The sequence below is a fragment of the Hermetia illucens genome, chromosome 4 (assembly GCF_905115235.1).
Source record: "Hermetia illucens chromosome 4, iHerIll2.2.curated.20191125, whole genome shotgun sequence".
Lineage (NCBI taxonomy): Eukaryota > Metazoa > Arthropoda > Insecta > Diptera > Stratiomyidae > Hermetia > Hermetia illucens.
In genome coordinates, this window is record NC_051852.1 from 134,366,811 (window position 1) to 134,387,452 (window position 20,642).

At 41.4% G+C, this 20,642-nt stretch overlaps 1 protein-coding gene across 1 annotated transcript in view; it reads right to left on the reverse strand.

The window, feature by feature from the left end:
- Window positions 1–20,187, reverse strand: part of LOC119656261 (growth factor receptor-bound protein 2) — a 40,798-nt gene extending 20,611 nt beyond the window's left edge. Inside the window, exon 1 of the mRNA XM_038062679.1 lies at window positions 19,742–20,187. Within this exon, the coding sequence (XP_037918607.1) occupies window positions 19,742–19,819 (78 nt within the window). The 5' untranslated portion in view covers window positions 19,820–20,187. The remainder of the gene's footprint in view (window positions 1–19,741) is intronic.
- Window positions 20,188–20,642: the final 455 nt, after the last annotated feature.

Consider the following 20,642-nt stretch of genomic DNA (forward strand, 5'->3'; position numbering starts at 1 on the left):
ACAAACTCATGATAACATTGTGTTTCTGCGAAGCCGACAATGCATTCGCATTACTCGCTCGCCTGACCTTGCTGAGAACTTCGCCCGAGGGACTGATAAGATAAAAGCATAGACTGAATTCAAGCCATAATTTTAGAATAGAATTTGAATTTAAAATAGAACTCCGCCAAATCTTCTCCCACTTCTGGTTGAAAAATTAAGAAAGAAGAATTACTACCGTCTGAATGGCTATGGAACACCTAATTGTTTTAGGGAGCAAAAGGGCTGAAGAATAAAAACTAATGTTTAATTTGGTTTATACACAGTATCATAAGTCCCTACCTCCTTTGTAGGTTGCGTAAAGGATACCGTTGATTGGCAAAACCTCACAAGCTTCTTGATGAATGAAGGCGTCCTTTTCTACCACTCCCCAACATAAAGTTGGGACTGCCTTGTACCCAATGACCTTGTGATGTTATGTGGATTGGAAGTCGATTATCAGATCCTCCAAGTTAATTTTTTTCATATTTCGTCCCTACGAGCCTTCTTGCATCGGGAAAAATCTAAACAACTTTCCAAAAGGGTTGTCCCCTAAAAACTTTGGTCAATCCCCATCCTCTGAGAAATTTATCGAAATGTTATCTAACAAATTTAAAGTGAAAAACATTATCAGCCTACGGGTCACCTATTAGCAGATAAGTCACATTAGGTGATCTTTTTCTGGTTGATCACGCTATTCAATTGAAGTCATACAACAAACAAAAATCATTGAAATATGTTCACGGGAAACGCGACCACAATGTTAGAAGTAACTACTTTTTTGATGTAAAAACTTGTCATATTCATAACAAAATTACAAAATTGCAAAATTTATCTTAATGAGAAAAGGAACTGAAAACAAGTTCACTTAATCGTAAGAATAATCCATTATTCGAATGGCACTACAGAAAGCAAATTACAAATATGTTTATATTTTTCACACGAATGGATTCTGAATATATCAGAATAATAAAAAAATGTAGCGCAGTGTGCCCAAACTAAACACAATCTACGTAAACAAACATGATTTCGATAAGCTCTTCATAAATAGAGACGCGCACAGTAAATAATTGTTTATGTTTTGCCAGATATATAAACAGTTCTGGAAAATGTTATTGGGATGACAGTATAAAATCACGTTTTTTCGGGTAAACATATTAAAATATGTACAAATGATTACACATATGTTTTCTACTTATACATACATATCGATTGTCCACTGAGTAGAATTCCTATTGACAAGATACTGATACAAATACCATCATGCATCAATAATTCAAAAATTCTATATTTAGAGCAATGATAAGAAACGCCTTGGAACTTTTCTCTGGCTGGGATTCGTCACTAACTTTCTTTCGTATAGTACTGGACTCAAGCCCACATGGTAACTTATGAAGATATACATAAATCATTCGAGCAAAGACAAATGTTGACAAAATAATAAGAATTGGTTGGGGTCTTTAGAATTAAGTTACTAGCTATTTTCCAGTTAAAGCTCTGTAACAGTAATAAAAGAGCCACACATTGTTTACATTACTCGGCACAATATATATTGGACGAATGTGCAATTATGAATCATATATAACTTCTTCTAAATTAAATGTATTTCTTGTTAGAAGAAGTAATGAGCCTTTTGTAGTCTCCTCTTTTTACAGATGAAGGTAGAAACCGTAAAAAGTCGCTGCCTTTATTCCCGCGGAAGGTTAATTCGCGGAGAGGGCTCTGGCTTAGACCAGCTCATCCCCACTAGCCGAACGCCTCGCTTTCTTGGCACGGTTGAGCTCTCGAAGCATATTTTGTATCATTGTATATATTGTACAGCGTTCTCCTGATTTTACCATCGTCATCATCAACGGCGAAACAACCGGTATCCGGTCTGGGCCTGCCTTAATAAGGAACTCCAGACATCCCGGTTTTGCTCCGAGGTCCACCAATTCGATATTCCTAAAAGCTGTCTGGCGTCCTGACCTACGCCATCGCTTCATCTCAGGCAGGGTCTACATCGTCTTGTTTTTCTACCATAGATATTGCCCTTATAGACTTTTCGGGCTGAATCATCCTCATCCACAGGGATTAAGTGACCCGCCCACCGTAACCTATTGAGCCGGATGTTATCCATAACCTGACGGTCATGATATCGCTCATAGATGTCCTTGTTATGTAGGCTACGGAATCATCCATCCTCATGTAGGGGGCCAAAAATTCTTCGGAGGATTCTTCTCTCGGACGTGGCCAAGAGTTCGCAATTCTTCTTGCTAAGAATCCAAGTCTCCAAGGAATACATGAGGACTGGCAAGATCATTGTCTGGTACAGTAAGAGCTTTGACCCTATGGTGAGACGTTTCGAGCGGAACAATTTTTGTAACCTGAAATAGGCTCCGTTGGCTGCCAACAACCATGCGCGGATCTCATCATCGTAGCTGTTATCGGTTGTGATTTTCAACCCTAGATAGGAGAAATTATCAACGGTCTCAAAGTTGTTGTCTCCTATTTTTATTCTTCCCGTTTGACCGGAGCGGTTTGATGTTATTGGTTTTACTGATTTTACCTCTTATGTCCCCATCCATGACATTCTTCAACCACTTTTCCTCTCTGCTATGTTCTCAGGTGTTGCGTAAACCGATGCAAAAGCTTCCTATAACTATCGTGTCCCTTAAGGAATAGTTTCAAGCAAAAATTTACTTCTTCGTACTTCCGCTCAATACATTTCTAATTACCTGGAAGTAGCATTTTCCACAATTGTCCCACCGTTGCTGAAATTTGTGGTACAATTATTTCCCAAAAGGTGAAGTTAAGGTTTTAGACATGTTGTTTTATATGTAGAAACTGAATAAAAAATGGAAAGCAAATTTTTATAATTTTATCATAAAGGACATATATTGGGTTGTATTATATGGAAAAAATGAGAATTTTCCCATTAGCGGACACTCCTTCCTCGACAAAATGTGGTCAGCTTTTTCCGCGACTGCTAACTTCATCAACACCATCATGACTATTACATCGAATTTAGGGAGCTGTGTTGTGAGAATACTCAAGTGATCGCTCGTTCTTACTCTTCTGTTCTCCCGATTGGGCATGGGACACTGTTGTATATACAACTTGTCCCTAAATACAGTGTTCGCACGCCGCTTTCGACCACGTGCGATACCATTCGCCAAATAAAGGCTTTGGAACTTCTGACAGAAGTTCAGGCGATCGCGGATGTTCTTTGCGGAAAGTTAAGACTTCATACCGTTCCCATTCAGTTGATCGAATGTATTGTCGTAAAGTCCGCCTCGGCATTTGGTTACCGAGTCCCATGGGTGCGTTCAAGTAGTTCTTCACTGATCGCGTGCCTGTTCTTGGCTTACTATCGTTTTTTTTACTTCTACTGCAAGTGTCGATGATCCACTACTTCTTTTCTTATCCTTCACATTTCTTTCAACAAAACCCATTCTATTGAAATCGATTCAATGGATGATCTGTCACCTGGACCTATTGTCAGGAAATTTGGGAGAACATGTTGTGTGTGAGTCCACGAAAAGATGCAATGAGTGGCATCATTTTACGTTGTCGAAACTTTTTGGTTTCTTTAAATAGTGTGTACGTGTTGAAATGTTCGGTCGTGCTTACAAAGACGCGAAAGATCTTCCTCTCTCGAAAAACAACAGCCAATTTTTACTTCTGGGTGGTTGCTTCAGCCATAGGAGACTACAGAAAGTTTCATAAAAACTAGCAACAAAGGGGAAAAAGAAATTTAAATACGCTGGAAAATCACGATGTAATGTGCACCAAAAATCACACTGGAGTTAGTGGGAAAATAGAGGTGGATACAGATGTTCCAACGAGAACTTCAATCATTGAGAGTTAAATACTTGAATAATAATATTAGGGAGAAATACTCTCAAACCCACTTACTTCCCCGTATCCAGAGTTAAAGAGATAGGTAGGTTTGCAGAACAGGCTCACCGTAACTTCGGCAATGCGTGAAATGGCCCCTTATTAACCAGCGGCTCGTGCGGTTGGCTGTGATCCTGTCTATTGCCTTCGGCAACCCAGCTCCCTCATCTGCCTATTTTTATGTCCAGAAACCCAGAAGAAAAATATTTTGTGTGAACCGCCTAGACAGTCTCGAGCACTGGCTCACCCTCTTACATGATGTCACCACTCACTCTTAAAGCTTTGCCGTTTTGCTTTGGAGTCGAATCCTACCTCTGTTCTACTGTCTGATTCAAATATATTGTAAGTATCTAAGAAACAACATCGGCGGGCCATAGAAAAACTGTATGACCATGGCCATCAGTTGCACTAACTTTTCATCGACTTCAAGGCCGCTTATGATACGTACGGTTGTTGGCAGCCATATGAGATATGAGTCGAATGGGAGCAAGTGTAGGAATTCGTTTAAGGCGCTGGTTAGCATCATCACATACTTCCAGTAGTGCCCACACACGCAGCTCTTTAAATCCGTTTAAGCTTGGTCCTATTATACTCTCTGCTCTGCGCAGGCTACGATACAATAGAACAATAACCGAGTATCGAACGAACGACTTTGTAACATATATTCATAGTACCATTTTCAGATGGATCCCCCATTTTTTCCTCTGAGCATTTTGCAAGAATAGAACAATGCCTCCTTTCTTAACCAGCAGTTTTATGTTTAGTTTCCATTTAATTTCGCATCCGCACAATTTTCACCATGAGCCCGGATTTTTTTCCTATGGCGCTTTCATCATCAACGGCGCAACAACCGATATCCGGTCTAGGCCTGCCTTAATAAGGAACTCCAAACATCCCGGTTTTGTACCCAGGTCCACCAATTCGATATCCCTAGAAGCTGTCTGGCGTCCTGACCTACGCCATCGCTCCATCTTAAGCAAGGTCTGCTTTGTCTTCTTTTTCTACCATAGATATTACCCTTATAGACTTTCTGGGTGGGATCATCCTCATCCGTGGGAAAGAGAGGCCACATACATGCAAAAGAGGGATGTACAATTTTTTTTTCATCGAATATAGTCAGGGTCACTATAGGGAGTGCGGAGAGTGGAAAGTGATGATTTCTTTAACGGACCCATTCTCAGAAACTACCCAACAAAAAAATCTGAAAAAAATTATAAAGTTGCTTCTTTATTGTGTCTAGGCCTCCCAGTCCGACATGCTAAATGCATATACATAACGGGCTACGTACAAATGGGATAGTTCTGCACTCAAATATGCTCACTGAAGAAGGAAACAAAACGCCTAGCTTCCGGTTTCCCGACTTGTTTTAAATTTAATCGAGGTATTTTGATCTTTTTTATGATGATTCCAATAATTATTCAACTATGGCAGCGTTTAAAACAGTGGAAAATATACTGTAAAATTGGTTTATTAAGAGCGGCAACCGCCACGCCAGGTCCCACCATCATTCAAATAAAATCATTTTTCGAACATAAATAATGATTCTTTTTCATAACAAATTTGAAAAGAATGTTTATCCGATTGGGTATTACGAAACTCTAAGCTTTCTATTCAATATCAACTTAGAATAAGCACACAATTACATAAAGTCCATCCATTAAATACGTTCGATCATATTGGTTTGTTGTTATTTCCCCGAATAATGATTGAAAACTAATTTTACAACAAATGAAAAATCAGCGAAACCATCAAATAATTGAATACCCCATTATTCAAAGCAATAACAATTGTGAATCAAGCAAGAATTCGAACCATCGTTGATCCTTTCATTGTATTCACATTTTTTTTAATTTACGCTACGAACATCTAAAATTACCTGCAAATGGGATATGTACAACGTGTATAACGATACTCTTGGATATATTCAGGGTTTGACCCTTTTCACTGGCCTTTCCATTGGTTTTCTTCATATAACATGAAATTGCTTCAGGGACGTCACTCTATTCGTCGCTTTAGGGACATCATTCCTCTCGTCATATATCATGTTACCAGCAAGGTGAATCACCTGAGCAGCACCGTCCTGAAAATATTCTTTGCTGTCGGTTGTCCGGAATTCAACCCAAACGAAACTAAAATAAAAATTTGCATGAGGAGTCTACAATTGTTTGGAGCAGACTATCGATACTAAAAAACGTAATGAAGATTTGTGAATGGTTGTCATCCACACGTTTATGAGCTATTTGTTTTTATTAATTCACATGTCCTCTTGAGTTCCCATGATGGCTGTCCCAAATAATTCAAGTTCTGCACTGCCTGATAACAGACAAAAGCAGTCATGCATGTAGACTAACTTTAACAGAAAAAATATGAAATTTTGAGTTATCCACATGAAACAGGACCCTTAAAATTTCATACATGATTTCCATGTTAAAGTGTTCATCAGAGCCCCTCTACAAGGTGCATGTAAACACAGCTGGCAAACTCCAATTTACCTTGAAATCGATAAAGGCAAATGCAAGCCACGCATAGAATCTTCAGTTCCATGGAGGAAAATGTAATTGAAAATATAAATACACATGATATAATTCTATCATGTTCAATTTTCCAGCTGGCGACTTCTTCAGCGTGCACCCATCATTTTCAATTTTCTAACTCTACGTGGCGAGGCCGAATAGACTTGAATCTGAATATCTCAGTTTTTGTTGTTGCTTGTCGTCGATGTTTTTCATCGTTTTTTCTTTCGATTATCATTTTATTCATTTTCGTTTTTAAGAACGCGAAAATTCCATAAGCCGATCAGCTAACGAAGGTGGTGGCATTCTCTGGCGCTGGTCTCCTGAATCCCCAACTATAAATTGCACAGTACTCAACAAACTTTCTAATCGCCGATCCGAGCACCATTACGATAGGAGAGTATATTTAATTGTCGACAGAATCTTTGATTATATTTCAGAAAAGATTCTGAAGTTAATCCTTTCAGTTGTTTTCATATCAAACTATTTTTAGCTTTCGATTTGGACACCTGTTTTGTAAACGGTCTAAATCAAAAGTTAATGATCACAAAATTAAAAATAGAAAGAAGCTAGAAATAATTTATTCTTTCACAATGATCAATTCGAATTCAATAGATTCCGACCCAAATTAAATGATTCGGTCATGAATTTAAATCCATGAAGCCCTGAAACCTAAAGTATGTAGCTTATATCGTAATTTGTACCGAGATTGAAATATGCGACAGGTATTTCGTTATAAAAGTCATTACAAGTCCCTACAGAGACATTTTTTGAGCAAAAAAACTAGAACGGTAGATGGGATGAAATAATAAAAATCAATTCTTAGATCCTATGAAAATACATCCTTATCTGTTATGTACAAGGCAGGCTACCTACCTCCTAATATCTTTACCATCCTTTTGTATCTGTAATAGGTGTATTTGCAGACTTCTTTCCATAATGACTTTTCCGGTGTTTATCCTAAATTTCTGCGATTCTGTTTAACGTTGTCAAGAATGTCAGTCTTATATTTAAGTTAAGGATTACATTTATAACTGTGTCATCTTTCCATTCGACAGATACCTGACTTTCAGAGAAAAACAGGTACCTAGCAAAGTTAAATTTGAATCGAAGACCAAAGAGTGTATCTTTCGGATGGAAACTGAGATAATGAGTTAGAAATTAGAGTTTATGGAGCATGAGGACAAGTAACTCCGCCACGCTATTAACATAGTATGCTGGTCCCAAGCCCAAGTAAAGGAGGAGGGTTTGAAGCAACGTACTTTGTACTATCCTCAGTAAAACAAAAAATAAAATGCTGAGATCAGGGAAAAAGACAAATAGAGTATAGTTGGAGTTATTTCACTATGCTAAATCCTACCTGATCTCTCTTGGTGACAGGTCCCACGACAGGCCGACCAAGAAAATGCATACAATGTCGTTAGAAACAAGATGATCGGGTTGAATCACAAGCCTTAGAAAAATGCTAGGGCGTCCACTTCTGTCGACGCAGCAGGACGGGGCCCGGTCTTGTCGAGAAATGGGCAAGGGCTCTTGGCGCATGGACGGCATCAGGACGTAAGCAAGTTAGTCCGAACAAAACAAATACGTGTCTACATGTTAAATGTTGGCACCCTAACTGGAAGGATCGAGGAACTCGCAAAAGCCCTTCGGAAAAAGCGCATTGATATCTGCGCTCTGCAATAAATCCGATGGTCTAGTGCCAAAAGCTGCGACATTCAGGGCGAACGCGGTAAAAATCGCTATAAACTTCTCCATTTTGGTAGCCGACACACTCATTATGATGTTGGCAATGCCATCTCAACGAACGATTTGATAATCGACTGATGAAGCTCACCATATCAGCTGATCGCACTATTCACTTCTTCACCGCGTGCGCACGACAAACAGGACGACCTGAAGCCAAGAAAGATGTCTTCTGGCAACTTCTCGATGAAAAGACTTGTCACGTACCTGCTGACGACTATATCATCATTACCGGTGACCTTGATGGTCATGTGGATCAAAAGGAGACGGTAACAGGGGAGAGTTCGGAGCAAGCAATGAGGGTGGCGAGCGTATAATCGATTTTGCGGACACCCATGACCTTGTATTTATGAATACATGGTTCATTGAGCCACCGCATTAATCGCGGTGGCGATCTTGTGAGATAAAAGAAGAAATGATTTCACTTACGCGATTACCAACCATTACGAATATGGAACAATAATAATAATAATAATCGTTGGCGCAACAATCCATATTGGATCAGGGCCTTGAAGTGTGTTAGAGCACTTCATTCAAGACCGTAACGGTACACTAGGAGGCAATGTGGTCAGCATTGCGCTCGCCCGAGATTATTACCCTGATTTGACTCAGGTACTCATTCACAGCTGAGTCGACTGGTATCCGACGTCAAATCACGATACAAATTCCACTGCCACCAGTGAGATAGGGAAGAATCGTGGAACAAAATGAAAGACACGATTCACAAAGCGGCCTTTGCAACCCTCCGAGCCACCCACCAAACCGAGTAAGCGGTACTCAACCGAGATACTTGGCTTTAGAATGACAATGTTAAAATGAAGGTCCGTGGAAAGAAACGCCTCTTCCACAAATTTCTCGACGATAAAACACTGGCTAATTGGCAAATTTATAAGAATGCCAACCGGAAAGCAAAAAAAGCAGTCGCTGTCATCCGAGCGGACCATTACAAACATTTTTACAATAAGCTGGACACTCGGGATGGCGAGAGAGATCTGTATCGACTTGCAAAAAACCGTAACGAACGCACACAGGATATCGAACACTTTGCTTACCAACCGTCAAGCCGCAACAGATAGATGTCGAGAATACTTCGATCAGATTTCTTCTGATGATTTTGCTCATCCTCCACTTCCACAATCATTGCCGAAGTCGAGCAGACAATAAAATGAATGAAATCGAGGAAAACCACAGGATCTGATGATATCGCATCTGAGCTCTGCAAAGCGAAAAGCTGGGACCCAACACTGTGGCTCAGTGAACTCTTTAATCGGCTTATTCAGGAAGGAAGAACACCATCTGACTGAAGAAAGTACCACTGTTCCAATATGGTAAAAGAAAGGTAATCCAGCAGAATATTCAAATTACCGTCCGATCCGGTTACTTTCCCATACCATTAAGATATCTAAACGCATTCTTGACAACCGTATTCGCGAAATCGATGAAATAATCGTGAATCAAGCCGGATTTGTCAAAAACTGCGACACTACTGACGCAATACACGCTGCGCGGTTACTCATGAAGAAATACCGTGAGAAGCATTGCCATCTTTACATCGCATTTCTGAATCTAGAGAAAGCGTTTGACCGTGTGCCACACGAACTCATCTAGTATGCTCTACAACAACACTTAGTCCCAGAAGAACTCCTGCGCTGGGTTCAATTGCCCTACCACGATCCGAAAAGTAAAGTTCGAAGTATGGCGGGTGTACTAAACCGCTTCGTGTCTCTGTTGGTGTTCATCAAGGAAGCGCCCTCTCACCACTCCTCTTTGTTCTTGTTATGGACACCGTCACACGGGACATCCAACGCCCAGCGCCCTATACACTGCTTTATAAAGATGATGTTTTCCTAGCATCACATAGCAGAAATGATCTCGAGCAACTTATCCAAAAATGGAATGATCGCCTCATGCAACACGGTCTCAGATTGAATCTGAATAAAACTGAATTTTTGACGACTGATCCCCATGACACAGGTACAATCACTGTCAGCGGCAGTGATCTGCCCAGAACTGAGCGATTTAAATACCTCGGGTCAACGCTATCAGCCAATGAAGAACTGCGTTATGAAATTGTTTCACGCATTAACGCAACCTGGATGAAGTGGCGTTCCACATTTGGTGTTCTTTGTGGTCGACATATCAACGAACGTCTCAAATCTAAAATACACCACAATGTCGTCCGTCCGGTCGCCCTCTATGGTTCTGGGTGTTGGCCGACTATAAAAGACAATGAACGGTGTCTGGTGGTAATGGATACGAAGATGTTGCATTGGACTAGTGGGGTGACACGTTTTGATCACATCCGAAATGAGGATACCCGCGATCGTTATGGGGTTGTATCGATCGTGGAAAAATTGCGAGAGGCGTCTTTGATCGTATGGTTAACACTAGCGCTCTAAGGAGAATTCACTTGCCAAAATTGGTCTGAACACTGAAGTCGGTGGTAAACGACCAAAAGGCAGGCCGAAACAACGGTGGTTTGATACGATGGATGGGGATTTAAAAGCCTCGAGATTACACCTAGATCAGGCATTTGATAGAGCCCAAAGGTGAAACCGATCAAAAGCCGACCCCGCTTGTGAACAGGACAAAGGCTGAAGAAAAAGAAGGAGCATGAGGACAAGCAAATCAAGGAAACTTAAATTGTATGGAAATCCCAAGTTTTTCAAATTTTAAATTAAGAAAATATTCAGGAGATTACCCTGTTGGTGTTTTGCTATTGAGAAATTACACTTAGAATTTCAATATGTTCAAACTACATCGCGTTTTTTCCGGAGAGTGATTGATAGAAACAAAAATCAACGGAGGTGGGAAATATACTCGTATAATCATCAAATTACTAGTAATTGATTCTTTTATTTGTGAAAGAATTTAAAGGAAACTTTTCAAGATATAGCCTCTCTTAGTGAAATCTTTCAGATTTACAGGTCAAAATCTGATGGAGGACTTCCAGTGCGTAGAAAGAATGTTCCTTGAATATTCCCCTAGTGATTTTCTTACACGAATAAGAACTTATTGACAGATTTCCTCACTTGATAAGCACTCATCTTGCAACGCAAAAGTGCTAAGGCAGCTCCAAGAAGTTCTAAATCTGAATTTGAATCTAGACCCCGATGTTAAGTTTCAGATTTTCAATCGAATCGAACGTACTGTCAAAGCCGATAGGATATCCTAGCCATATGTTTCCCTCATTGTAGTCACAATACGCAATTGGAACGAGCTACCTTACCGAGCACGCAAGTGCCACTGAATAAGACAGATTTTCGGTAAAATTTGGGAAGCAAGTTATAGCCATTTGGGTAAAATGGTCCGGAAGCAGAATGAGCTATACGAGTAACAAATAAAATACATGAAAATGAGAACCACCAACGTATTGTGCAAAACAACATGTTAAAGGGGTCGTCAGTATGTCGGATCCGAGGAATCGATTTTTTTCTGTTTGACATTAATTGTATCTGGTGTGGTTAGTGTTAAATATTTGGGCAAAGTGATTTTTCGATGTTCCGAGTTGTTCGGATATTACATTATTATTATTATTATTATTATCTTCACAGAAAATTCCCAAAAAGCGAAAATAATGGCTTTCATACGGGAAGACCCCCTTAAGGATATGGAAAACGAGCTAAAGGCCTACCAAAAGAGTGGTGATTTAAAGCGATGGACATGGATTTAAAACCCTCACCACTCCACACCTACCCGCCCGTAGTCGAAAAGAGTGGCGAACTTGATCTAGACAATAAGCTTTACTGCAAAATGGAACAAAATGTGAAGGACAAGAAAAGACGACAAGCAAAGTATACGGTGAAAGAAGACAAGAAGATATTAAGCAAGCAAAGGGGTAACATTTGCTACAGCTGTTGAAGTTGAATTGTAACCACGCTTTGCACGTCTTTTCAATATGTTTTAAGCCTTAGGCAGGGAAGAAATGAAATCACCACAATCCAGTTATAACAAGCGATAGGCACCTAACCACACTTGTTACAAAACTAGGAACTCTAGGAACGCTTCGCCCATTTTAAATAGTATTCCGTATTTGAAGGAATATTTTATGTTCAAGCCTGAAACTATTTTCTTCCTGAGAAACCAATAACAGGAAAAAGGTAGACAGATGGGATTCAAAAATGAATGAAATACTACAATTCACTTTCGAACGTCTAAATTTAATATGCAACAAAAGTTTAATGGTTATCTATAAATGCTCATAAATTCACGCTATACCGACTATAAAAGTCAAATCATATTAGATAATTCCCACTGTTTATGTATTCTTTTAGTTATGGTGGCGTAATTAATAGAATATCAATTTGTGAATTTTACTGATTGACCATAGCAAATCTGAAAGCAAAGTTTATCATGTGATACTGCATAACTGAGGATAGGAACACAACTATCATAGTAAACTATGACCATGTCCACCATTCAATCATCAATTTTCATAAAACTTGACAAATTCATTTATAGTATTACTTGCGCATCAAAATGAATACAATGAGTTGTCTTTGCCAGAGATAGACGCAAATATTTGAAATTAGACAGATTTAGAGAGAGCCTATTCTTAGGGATTTACCTGGGGTAGACAACCATTTGGGTGGGATACATAAAAAAATGGTGGCCAAAGACATTCCCCTAGTCGTCTAAAGACATCGTTGTCATTCTACCCCTAATGGGGCATTGCGCGTCAACCACGCTTAGGGGCCATTCGCTGAAATGCGAGGTTATGCGTCACAGAAGATGACACGTTAGACAGTCCTGGGGGTTTAACGTGAGTACCTGCCGTGTAGGCATAATCCCACGGTCCTCTTCGGACACGGATTGACTAGGAGATCACAATCAGAGCCCCACCAGTGAGTGGCACAGCGGTATTGGTTTATACTGAGTGCAAGATAAGCATTCATACCAGTGGAAGCAAGGCTTATCTAACACCTCTCCCGCAACTAAGGGGTACGGCACCCGAGTTGTACAACGCAACTCCACGCTTGAGCTCCAAGGAACTCTGCCTGCGATGTAGGCATAACCACAACCACCATGAAATTCCCACAAGGGAACCAACCGCAAATAACCGGCCCGAGAGCACGTTCTTCAGGAATTCTCCTGGAGCTTATGCTCTCAGAGGGCCATCCCGGTTCCCATGGTACCAGATAACCTCCGCTGAGGCTTCGTGGCCAGAGCCACTTCAGATGAGTCCCTTGCAGACTCGGATCTGATCGCCCTCCTCGAGTACGTGGGGACGGCACCACAAAAGATGACAGAAACCTGCCAACGGAGGGTTGTGACGGACGAATGTACTTTGTGTGTAGACTCAAAATTTACAACAAAAGGGGGCGCCACCCCTGGTTGGCTCGTCAGAAAATTGCCCAATATCTTTCGGTTAATGAAATGACAATTGAGACTGAAACGATCATGAAACTCCAAATATTAAGATTTTGTTTTCTACTATTGACTCCTTTGTAGAGCACCAGGCATCCAAAATCACTTCATTTATTTTCGATGAGACTTCTTAAGTTCCATTATCATCACACTCAAGGCTGTACAACAGAAGGATAGCACGAAAACTAACACAAACATCCATGATGAACCGGAATTCGAGCCCAGACTAACGAGATCAAGAAGCCAAGAAGCTGACGTTCAACTAATTGCTAAGATGCTGACAACAGAACTGAGTTGCGGCGTAAATGCAGAGGAAAACGTGGATGCTTCTTTTTCTTCAGCCTTTGTCCCGTTCATAAGCGGAGTCAGCTCGTTGTGATCGGTTTCGCCATTTAGTTTCATCAAATGCCTGATCTGGATGCGTATCAGGCCACCGTTGTTTTGGCCGGCCTTTTGGTCCTTTGCCCTCAACTTCGATGTTCAGACCAATCTTGGTAAGTGAATTCTCATTAACGCGAATTACATGACCACACCATCGAAGACACTCTCTCGCAATTTTTCCACGATCGATGCAACTCCATATCGATCGCGGATATCCTCATTTCGGATGTAATCAAAACGTGTCACACCACTAGTCCAATGCAACATCTCCGTTTTCATTACCGCAAGACGCCGTTCATTGCGGAAGAAAAAGTAACATTGCTAAGGATTTCAGAGAAAGACCCAACTGTTTGTTCTATAGGCAAATTGATAATAACAATAGCGCCAAAATCACAGCACACAAACGAAGACGATCAAGACTGTATGTAAACTGAATTCCATCAGCTAAAACTGGGCCATTGTCAAACGACCCATGACTTGTTCTCCCAGAGTATATTCGAGAACAAAATCAATGCCACATTGTCTTCAAGCAGTAGACCTAAAGTCTGACCTTAGACGGTCAGTATGTCTGGCGTGAGTCTGAATGACAAAATTATGGCAAACTGATCGTCTAGGGTATTTTTACGGCAATGACTGATGAAAATTTAAGTTTTTAAATAAAATCTGTCAGTGTGGCTGGACTGATGATAAGTTGAGTGTAGTGCATTTATCAATGTGTTATTTGAAATAATTAACGCGTGTTTTTTTTCTATTCGTACCTTCTAGTGTGATTAATATTTTATCGATATCCAGCACTGGATATAGTGTACAAAGGGCCCCTGAAATATCCGCATCTGCAAATCTACTAATAGACTGGCGATATACATCTTTTGCTCCATTTATTTATTTAAAGTCACTATGAAGCGGCCAAAGGGTATTATAGGTCCCAGGACAAAACGTGGATTGGTACCCACGATGGAGCATAAAACCTGGGAAACGCCTGCTGAACCAACACCAACAGCTCTACTACCAAACCCTATCTCCACCTCCACGTGGTGACCGCTGGGAGATCTCTCTTAACGAAAAGCTGCAGGCGGAGAAGAATGAAGGCGAGTCTCCCGCGCCTAAAAACGGGACAAATTGTACCAACTGGTCCTCCAGGTTGGGGGTTGGGTAGGGCTGATAATCCTACACGGAAACCCGAAGTTGTGAAGCCACAACAGGAGCCTCGGACTGGACGGATGCCACAACGACGAACCCGGCATTGGAAAAGGAATAACGATTTGCGCATTTTCTCATGCAACGTGCGCTCCCTGTACAGAAATGGAGCTGCCAAGCAACTAGACGATACCCTGTTCCAATATAGGGCTGATGTAACAACGTTACAGGAGATGCGTTGGACAGGGACCGGTTTCCTGGAGAAGAGTCGCTACACTATATATTATAGCGGACAACCAGTAAACCTATGGTCGGAGTAGGTTTCTTAGTCAGCCAAAAAATGAAACCTGCTGTTATGGGCTTTGAAAACATAAGCGAACGGCTATGCACTCTGCGCTTGCGAGGCAAATTTAGAAATATAAACCTTATTAACGTTCCCGCTCCTACAGAGGAGAAGGATACCTTCTACAAGGCAGCCCCAGATATGATATCAAAATCATATTGGGGATTTTAACAGCCAAGTAGGGACGGAGCCTGTATCCAGGCGATACGTTGGCTCTCATAGCTAACATAAAAATACAAATGATAACGGACTGCGGATTATTCAATTAGCAGTGTCACACAAAATGATTGTTGGAAGTACCTGATCTGCGCGGAAAGCGGTGCACAAACATACGTGGGCCTCTCCAGACGGGATCACTTTCAACCAAATTGATCACGTGTTGATCGAATGCCGCCACCTCTCAGCCTTAATGAATGTCAGAACATATAGGGGGGCCAATATAAACTCGGATCATTATCTCGTTGGCATGGTGCTCCGAGCTCGAATAACACCACCCAGAATCCTCTCTGACAATCAGGTGAGAGGTAACACTGAAGCCATCCACAACACAGCCCACCGCAACACCTATAAGAGGGAAATGGATGCCGCAATAATCGCAGTCAACAGAGATCCTGGAGATGAAGCATCAACCAATGATCTTCATAAACACCTGCAGAACGTTATCATAAATACGACCACACACAACACACCAATACGCCTCAGCCGCAAAAAGAGTCGGAACGGCTGGTTTGACAATGAATATAAGCCAGCTACGGAACGGAAGAATACTGCATACCGAGTAATGTTGCATTCTCAAAGGTCGCGGACACACGCGAAGACTTATCACGAACTCAGTCGAACGGAGAAGCGACTTCACAGACGGAAAAAGGAAGCCTGGGAGAACCAGCAGGTCTGTGAACTAGAAAAGAACAGGGAGCAACCGCACCAGGCGCGCAAGTTTTACCAACAAGTCAGCAGGATGAAGCCTTACACACCTTAATGCTCAGCCTGCCGAGGCAAAGACGGAAATCTGATTTCCGACAGAATGGGCATATTAGAACGATGGGTTGAGTACTTTGACGAACTACTGAACAACCAGAACATCTGTGAATTGAAGGTCCGACAACTGAAGACGACGGACAAATACTGCCACCACCAAGTATAAAAGAAACAGTCCGTGCAATTCATCGGCTTAAAAAGGATAAGTCGCCAGAAACCGATGGAATGTAATTGGTTAAATATGGAGGCGACCAAATACAACAACCAGTTTATCAATTTGTGCTCAAGGTGTGGGACAGCGAATGCGTAACGACTGGCAAAGAAGCATTATCTGTCTCATACATAAAAAGGGAGATATCACACAGTGCAGCAATTATAGAGGTATCACGTTGCTGAGTGCCATCTATAAGATATTCTCGGCTATCTTGCTAGGCCGGATAGTCCCATACGCCCAAAACATCATTGGCCCATACCAAAGAGGCTTCACTTTAAGAAAATCAGCAACAGATCAGATTTTCTCTCTGCGGCAAGCGATGGAAAAACTGTTGGAATATGGACAACAGTTGCACCATCGATTCATCGACTTTAAAGCCGCCTATGATAACATAGCCAGGGTAAAACTGTACACGGGCATGAGAGATTTCGGTATCCCGACGAAATTAATAACACTGACTAGGCTGATCCTGACCAATATGCGAGGCCAGATAAAAGCAGCCGGATCACTATCAAGACCATTCGACATTAACAACGGTCTACGACAAGGAGACGCCCTAGCATGCGTCCTCTTTAACCTGGCCCTGAAGAAAGTGATCCGTTATGCTGAGGTAAATGCAAGGGGTACGATTCTCTTTAAGTTCAACCAACTACTGGCCTATGCTGACAATATCGACATTATGAGAAGAACGACCCGAGACGTACAAACTGCCTTCATCCAAATCGAGCAAGCGGCGCGAGATTTTGGGGCTGCACATCAATCCTATCTAGGGTTGAAAATCACAACCGATAACAGCTACGATGATGAAATCAGCACACGGCTGTTGGCAGCCAACAGAGCCTATTTCAGCTTACAAAAACTGTTCCGCTCCTACTGTACAAGACAATTATCTTGCCAGTCCTCATTTATTCCTCGGAGACTTGGGTTCTTAACAAGAAAAATTGCGAACTCTTGGCCGCGTTCGAGAGAAGAATCCTCCGAAGAATTTTTGGCCCCCTACATAAGGATGGACGATTCCGTAGCCTACATAACGATAATTTAAATCTAAATCTGTGAGCGATATCATGACCGTCTGGTCGTTGATAAAATCCGGCTCAATAGGTTACGGTGGGCGGGTCACTTAATCCGTATGAATGAGGATGATCCACCCCGGAAAGTCTATAAAGGCAATATATATGGTAGAAAAAAAGACGGGGCAGTCCCTGCTTAAGATGGAGAACCGGGAGAACTGTTGGCAACATGGAAGGACCAACAGAAGCAACCAACTTGCGTTAGGGGTATTCGAAACAACAGCCCAAAAAATACAAATACAATACAAACTTAACTGAGAATGGCACAATTCGATTTCCGAGTTGATGTTAGCCGTAGCCTAAAAAGGTTACTTATATGATCAACAAAATGAAATGGAAACAATTGAGGAAGTCAAACCAACTTCTATGTTAGCTCGCTGCGACAGAAGAACAATGATATCTAAAAAAAACTTACTCCCCTGGTAGACTTGAGGTTGAAACTTGAGCATTATGAAGCCATTACTTGGGGAGTATTGTATTGGCTAGAGGACTTAAAAGAGCTCAGTGAACCATGGTATTTATTCTCAAAACACATTGATTATAACGTTGACATCTGCTCGCTTTCTCACTGAGTCATATGATCAAATAGCTCATAATAGGAAGAAGGCAGGTCGAAGATAAGTAGCAATAAACCTATGGCCGTCATCCTAACGGATCATGTGACTCTTCCCATCTGTGTTAGTTGACAGATCATCGGGAGGGCGTCCAAAAAATTGTATATCGGGATAGCGTTTTTGACGATAGTGGCAGTTTCCTGGAGCATAGCGCATCAACCACTCGTACATATAATCGCCCCCGGTTCGTTGTAAATCGCTTCCGCCTCCCCAAGACTTCTCAAGATTCTCGCACTCCTCCTCTACTGTTTTGGCGCAGAACATTAATGTGATATACTTTGATTTAACGTTTTTTATTTTCTACGTGCTTTCAATATGTATACAATTGATTACGATATTTGTTTCATTTGATGCGCTATTGATTTTAAATTCGCACTTCTGATAGTACCTCACCATTTTTCGACTTTTGTGAATCATAAAATCATTAAGTGACTGGTTTGATTTGCTTCTTTTTAGAACGTGCTTCCAGCCACTAATTGTAGCAAATGTTCCCTTCCTCCCTGGCTCCAACTATGCATTGAAATATTTTGTCAGCGCACTTGAAATGCAGTACATTTCAAAGGGAAAGGAAAAGCTTTTAATTTATCTGACAGCGGAGAATGCAGCATGAAAGAATACTAGTAAGATCCAAAAACTGGTCATGTAACGAATAATTGCCATTAAACCGTAATGGGCTTCAGGCTACATCAAGATAAATCTCAAAGTGACAAAATGTAGAGTCCAATGACACCAATCTCAGGAGTAACTATCAAGTACCGACCAATTCACAAGTGGATTGAATTTCAAGTTTGGGTATCTGAACAGAGCCCGATTTCGTGCGAGCAGATATCAATTTTCTACGTAGGAGTTGCACTCGAAGCGCGTGTGAGATTAATCACCCGAAAACGTAATGTAGGGTCCCAGCGGAAGGTTTTCGGACCCCTGACCTGGAATCCCTAATCGAAGCTAGCTCGCTGCCCGATCGGGTCGCCTAGTTCGCATAGTCCGTCGCACATGATCTCACGAGGAGGAATCTACTTGCTTCCAGCGCGACTGGTCGCTGTCCGATTCGTTTTTTTGTTGCCAAGATCTGGTCGCGGCTATCCAGCACATATGCGAGGGAGATGAATGCACACACGGTCGAAATATTGGTAGCCAGCCGCATTCCATGCACAACTCGGAGAGGCGACCGAATATGTTATATGCAGATTCCAAACACCTCTCCAGCTTTTGTAGCCGAAGCTGGCCCGAGAAATACAAGGTTTTCCACTCGCCGTTCCCGAGAAACCTCTTAGATGTGGAGGACAGCGGGCGATGTCCTTTCTATCGTTCGCGACATGACATGTACACAAAGTCTGGTGTCGGCCTGCGTCTGGCCGGTCCACGAGCGATTTTCAGAGAATTATGTGAAGATGAAATGACTCACTAGCAAAGGCCGGCCAGATCTACTAGTTTTTGTATTGAGTACGCACAGCAAAAAATCAACAAATGGGAAGACTCACCTTCAGAACTTGTGACTTTTTGAAGCTCAGCTCGTCGTCGGCGGTGGCTGTAAAATCATGTTTGGCAATAGCCTCCATTTTATAGGCTGCTTGAAATTCACTTAATTTTAATATAAAAACGATATAAACACCTTTCCGACGAATGGAAAATTAAACCCAGGCGAAACCCAGTTTTTAATGTCGCGCGAGTTCTCGAACTTGTTAGGAGCTGTCACCCGTCAGCCGTGGTCGGCGAGGAATTGTCGATTTTCGCACGCACTTTTCCGTATCTCCCTTTTATTCGCGGCTATTCACAATCCAATGTTTACACTTTTCATGAACAACTACTTTTCCGCGGTCATTTAACCGAAGGGTACCCAGATAGAACTACAAAAGCCGAGAAAGACAGTCAACACGTCGCCGTCGCCGTAGAAATCACTTTCGCCATATTTTTATTTTTGTGACGGCGAATGAAGAACTATAATTTTTATAGGAGGTAGACAAGGATGGGTAGATGATTTGTTTAAACAATTATGACCGGTAATGCCTGGAGCGACCGCAATGGCGTTGAGAACGCATCGATGACTATCCTCCGCCAACGGAAAGCGGGAGATTCGATTTGCGACAAAATTATTCTCATGCACTACGGGTTTGAAATTTTTACTTAAGGATGGGCATTTATGGGCAAAACGATAACGTCCTATTTAATTGAATAAATCTTTTCAGAATACGCTACAATGCATAGCGTGTGAATTGTTCCAATCGAACGTAACAGTTAAATTTAGTGATAAATTCAACTTCGTTGTACCGTTGAAGGAATGTAGTAAGCAGGTTACAGTGCCCGAAAAAACGTTCTCAAAGTTTTTAAAGATGTTTTTTGTTAAAAAACCAATGTATTTTTCATCTCAATATTATACGTAAT